Raw genomic sequence first — 5,991 nt, 5'->3', positions numbered from 1 at the left:
AATGCTAATATTCTGTGAAGGAGTCAATAGCCATAAAGGTTCTGTGACATCGGCGGTCGTGCCTCCTCTCACCTGCGCTCCTCCATCATCGTGCCCTCTCACCCGGTCTCCCGCTCTGCTGCAGACCCGCGCGCCGTCCTTAGGCCGTGGGCGCGTGCCCGTCCGCTCTCTTCATCTGGCGGTGGGCGTCACTGAAGGGCGGGGCTTGCAACCTACTTCCTGGCAAGAAGGTATTTCAGGCGTCCTCCCTATGGGGAAGACGCCTGATGATTGTGTGGTATCCCTGCGCTGTTCTGGCCACTATAGTTCCACTATAGTTCACCTGCCTTGAGTTTCTCTCGGTTCCTCCTTGCTTCGTCTCTGTCCCTGTCCTGTTGCCGTCCTCCCTGTATGCCTTCGCCTTGTCCTATCCATTCACCCCACTCAATGTTCTCCCTGCCTATCATCTGGTATACTTACCCCCTGGCCCGTCTCCTTCCTTCCTGGGTCTCCTGTCCTCTGCTCGCCCGTTGCTATATCTCCCCCTGGGGCTTCCATGTCTGCACTCCTTCGCCTCCTATGGCTCTCTCCTGCTGCCCCATGGGTAATTGCTGCCTGGTTCCCTGCTCCTCCGATACCCCCACTCCGGTACCCTAGTCTCTATCCGGTATCCTTGTCCTTCCTGTGGCCTTGCTAGTCCTCCCTCTAGGTACCGGCTGTCGCGGTTCTGAGCTCTGCGGTCCTGCCCCTAACGATCCCTGTATAGGGGTCAGTCATCACCTGGCGCGCTCAGCCCAGGGGCTCCAGATCCGCGACCCAGAGGGTCCACTCTCGGACATTGTCTGCTCCTGAACGTCACAGGTTCCCAGGCTAATATCAACTCACAACTGTTTGCTTAGTCTTTACTGACTAGTTTAAAGGGAGACCCCAGAAAAAAATTGATATAGGGTCCCTTTATAAAATCTAACCAGCAAAGGCCAAGCAGACAGCTGTGGGCTGATATTAATAGCCTAGGAAGAGGCCATGGAAATTGGCTCCTCCCCAACTAAAAACATCAGCTCTATAAGATGTGCCAAATCTAGCACCTCGCTATTCCCACTTACCTTGTAGCAATGAGAAGTAGGGTTCATATTTATGGGGTTGATGTCACCTTTGTATTGTCGGGTGACATCAATCCCACAGGTTAGTAATGGCGAGGCATCTATAAGACTCCTATTCATTAATAACCCATAATGATATTGTATAGAAACACAGACACCCAGAATAAAGTCCTTTATTTTAAATAATGACACAGACTCTTTTAATGAATCTTAATTAAACCATATTCACTGAATGCCTTATCCACTGAAGCCAACATCTCCTGCAACTAAAATAAAATAATAAACCACAATATTCCTCACCTGTGTGCCGAGAAGATAATCCATAATGTCCCACGATGATCCTGATCACTTTGATAGCAGTCACATCAGTGATGTGATTGCTCTCAAAGACAGCTGGCAATAAACTGACAGGAAGTAATAGCTCCAGCAGTATATAGCACTGAGCTGCCATGAGAGAGTTCACCGGAGTTCATCAGCTGATCAGCTCTGGTGCTCTCCCTTACGGCATTAAGTTCTCACATAGCGGTGCTGTAAGGGAGAGCATTGGAGCTGATCAGCTGATGAACTCCGGTGAACTCTCCCACAGCAGCTCAGTGATACACTGCGGGAGCGATTACCTCCTGTCAGTGTATCGCCGGCGGCTGGGTAGAGCAGTCAAATCTCCCGATGTTACAGTTCTACAGGTGAGATCGCTGTGGGACACTCGGGATTACGTGGACTACGGCGACAGGTGAGTATATGGTGGTTTATTATTTTTCATTGTTTCTAGGAGACCAGGGTATTGAGCATTGGGCATTAGGTGAGTATAATGGGTTTTTATTTTTATGTAAATGTGTATGTAATTATTTAACTTTTTTTTAAGTGTGAGCACAGGCGCCAACTGATGAGACTACGTCTCTCATCAGCAGCACCTGCTGTCACTGTTATCAGTGACAGCAGACATAGCTCAAATGGGCGCAGCAGTCTCATAAGCCCACGCCTCCTGACTTGCGGTAAGCTTTTTACTGCAGGTCACCGCTGCGGGTTGCAATCACAGCTGCGGGGTCACACTGACATCTGACAGCATGACCCCGCAGGGCTCTGACCAACAGTTTGCAGTAGCATTACCACCAATAAGAACTACCAAGCCAGTGTTTCCAATGCTGTCACACAGATGACAGCATGGGAAACATCATAGGAAGCCCGTACGCAAAATAAAAACTCAGCAAATCCACAAACATTTTTATATCTGCATTTTTGGTGCGGATTTGACTGACTCAATTGAAGTCAATGGGTGAAAAACGCTGCAGAAACGCAAAAAAGAATTGACATGCTGCAGAAAAAAGCGCTCTACAAATACTTAAGGAAAATTACTGATTATGTGCACAAGACTTCAGGATTGTTACTGAATTAGCTTGCATAAGAATTCCATAGCATTTTTGGCCCATTTGCGCATGGAAAAAAGTCGTAAAAATGCATAAAAAACCGCACTGTGTGCACATAGCCTTATGCTACGTTTCCAAGATGAGAAGTTGGTGAGTTTTTAATGTTGTAGATTTAATTAAAATACAAGTACCATTTTTTTACTTATTGGGTACAGTAATTGTGCATAAAATCTTCAACATCAAAAACTCACCCAAAGTTCATCTTGGGAATGCAGCCTATAGCTTACATTGATCTCTGCAAATGGACTCTTGGTGTGCAGCAAATCATTTCCAATAGCAAAAAAAAATTAAATTATGAAATTTAGAAAAAAAATTGAGAAGATGCAGCAGACTGTTTCTCTAAATGACCCCTATCAGTGTGCCAAACCCTTCTAGGCACTGCAAATCTGTCTCTTGCTGAAGGCCTACAGTATAAAGCAGATGGCTACAACTTTGACAGCACCATTTCTCCAAATGTTGACCTTTTCTCTTCCTATAAAAAAAAACCAGCCAGAAAAAGCTGGCATTAAAAATTTGTGCCTGTCAGCTGTTCATTATATGTTCTATTCCTTAACCAATTATCAAGCCCTTGACTGAAAATTCTCACGCCACTATAACTTAAGGCCACTTAAAGGGGTTGTCTCTAGTTCATAAGTAAGCAAAATTGCAAAATGTTTTTAAAAGCAAACCAATTTACTTCATATTAAAAATCCTAACCGTTCTCAAGAACATAGGCATTTTTAATTCTATAATGTACAGTTCATTGCCTAAGTTACCGGCCACCCTGCAGTCCCAGCCCGTCTAGTAACCTATATATGGTACACATGGCGAAAGCAGACTATATGCTCATTCAAGGACCGGTAGCAGTGTGCTCCTGAAGATACAACTTGAGAAGACTCCGTTAACTTGCTACATTCTATTCGGACCTATTGTTAGTACATGATATATCTTTTCTGCTTCCTCCAAGTAGAAAAAAATGCTGTATTGTGTATCAAAGAAAAAATCTGCTAAGTGGATGTAAAAACATGATATATAACAAAACCACCTAATTCACCAGAACACTCTAGAGCAAAGCCATCTGTTCACATGAAAGCAATGTGCACACATGCCCAGTATACAGTGTACCGCCAGTATATCTTCAGAGCAAGGGAGGAAAAATGTAATGAATGTCACACACGCTGTACAACAAATAGATTGTTAATGCACCATTATTATAATAGAAATTATGTACCAAAAAATACAAACTGACTCTCACATACCTGCTCCAAAAATCAATACCTGCTGGTTAATCGGTAACACAAAGAGCTAAGATCTGCAAGTTAATGAGATGCATCAATCACAAGGATACAGACCTATTCGAACAATAGGATGTGGATCTTTCCACTAATTTCCAGTTTTACATTATGTGTGAAAGGCTGCACTTAGTGTGCCACAGATTACTGATACTAAATATGAACCATGTCCAATGCTCAAAACTTGCCCACTGACTTGAAAATGTAACAGATATGAAACGTCCACGGAGTAACAATTCAATACACACGCCAAAGCCTAGAAATACTGTATGGTGTTGGCAAAACCAGAAATGAATATATATGGCATTTTCAGAACCAGAGAAGCTGCATCCAATCTATGTACCATGTAAGAGCAACAATTGCAACACTTGTTAAATTAATTGAAATCCACTATTGTGCTTCATCATTATTGTTAGCATGCCACATTTACCTGCTCTGGTCCCAGTTAGCAGCAAATAATACCAGTATCTTCCTGCCAAAGTGGTCAAGATTAGAGAGCACTCCTGGGAATCCATCCTTGAGCCCTTGCTTTATACCTGGATCAGTGGCCTTGAAGTTCTTGAACATATCCAGGTTTTGTTGTCTGTACTCAAAGTATTGGGCCAACAGGCGGAAAGCTTCAAAGTGGTTAAATTTCCTCGCCCTCAAGAACCTCAAGATGAAGGCATCATCTGTCCTGAGGAAACCAATATCTGGTCGAGTAATAACCATGTCTCTTACCTCCTGGATATCCTGATGCAAGGTGTCTGGGTTCTCATTGAGCTCTAATCGAGCTTTCTCCAGTGTCTCAGGAGACAGGCCAGCCTGTAAGTGAGTCATATTGACTGGGCAAGCACAGTTCTCCTTATGTTCCTGAGAGGCCCCGATTGCAAGTTGTTCCCAGCAAAAAAAATGCACAACACTGCTTTGTATGAATAATTCAAACACAAGAAAAAAATAGTATAAAGATCTCCTTTACAGGTCTGAAAAAAAATCACTGAATCCTTCCTTTTTCCCACAGCATTAAGAATGAAGCAATAGCAAATATAAGCCCTTGTTGCTTTATCTTCCAGGCTCAAGGATAACAACTGAACAGATGAGTAGAGCGCCCCTAGGCGGCACTAACATGCAAAAGCATTGACTATCCTCAGCATTTTGCCCATGATTTGTGAATGTATTTACCCCAAGCCAATAGCATCTTCTTTTCCTGATGAAATCTCTTTGGATCTGTGCATGCAGAAATCCAATCTGCTCCCTTATCTTCGTGATCATGTACCATTAACCCTGAAAAACACCCAGCAGGGGGTTTTCTCAGCTGTGCAGTTCAATGGTTACATAAATCCCATCCTATACAAATAGATAGCTGTCCACATCTCCTGGTATGAAGAATGCGGCAGCCTGCAGTACCTGAGACAAGCCTTCTCCAGCAGAGCAGGGATGAGGCTGAAGGCTCTTGGACATGTGGCTCACTGCAGCTGGTCTGGATGACAGTCCCTTCCCATGCAATACGGTTCTGTATAAGGGATGGTCCAGTAGCTCCACTTCCTCCTTTCACATCACCTTGGATCTTCTGCTCCTGCTCCTCAGAAACCAGCTCCCATCACCAGAGTGACCAGCCTGCCTCCATAGCTTGTGCTCCTGGGCTGCAGCTGCTGTGGGCTGGCTGGATGGAAATGAGATGAGAGGTTGCCCGTCTGTTTTGTGCATTCAATCACTTGTGGTCCTGCTGCTGCTGGAGGCTGGGTGACGTCAGCCTTGGCCCAGCCAGTCCTATGCAGCTAGGAGCAGTATGCAGCATCCTCCCAGCTCTTATCTCCCCCCCAACATGCCACTCACAATTCTTTGTTAGAGATCTCTATTGAATCCTGCACCTGCTGTCTTTTTCTTTGTGGTCCCACTCACTGAACAGCCCCCTCCTTGCACTGCTTCAAGCCCACCATAAGGTTACAGCATGTGTGAAGAGCACAGGAACACAACTTCCAAGCTGCCCCTGGTTTCAGAATCCGGATTATATGTTGCTAAGTTTATAAACATCTATGTCTCATGTGCAAATATTGACTTATCCATCATATACATTGTATCTCGGTGAAATACATACAGTCGAGCCCAAAATATTCAGACTTGGCACAGCTCAATCTCTTCATACCTCCTTATCACAGCATTTTTTATGCTTGTATAAAATACCTGAAATTTCATTGAATTTTTGCAAGATTATTACTATTATTATTACTATTTACA

The 5,991-nt window shown here is 44.2% G+C and overlaps 1 protein-coding gene across 1 annotated transcript in view; it reads right to left on the bottom strand.

Moving 5' to 3' along the window:
• The window catches only part of CLVS2 (clavesin 2), a 116,276-nt gene extending 110,642 nt beyond the window's left edge, over positions 1–5,634 (bottom strand). The window contains exon 1 of the mRNA XM_073575746.1: positions 4,205–5,634. Within this exon, the coding sequence (XP_073431847.1) occupies positions 4,205–4,593 (389 nt within the window). The 5' untranslated portion in view covers positions 4,594–5,634. The remainder of the gene's footprint in view (positions 1–4,204) is intronic.
• Positions 5,635–5,991: the final 357 nt, after the last annotated feature.

The sequence above is a fragment of the Dendrobates tinctorius genome, unplaced genomic scaffold, assembly GCF_039654945.1.
Source record: "Dendrobates tinctorius isolate UK_male_01 unplaced genomic scaffold, ASM3965494v1 ptg000046l, whole genome shotgun sequence".
In the NCBI taxonomy this organism is placed as follows: Eukaryota; Metazoa; Chordata; class Amphibia; order Anura; family Dendrobatidae; genus Dendrobates; species Dendrobates tinctorius.
This window is presented reverse-complemented; position numbering and strand designations above follow the sequence as displayed.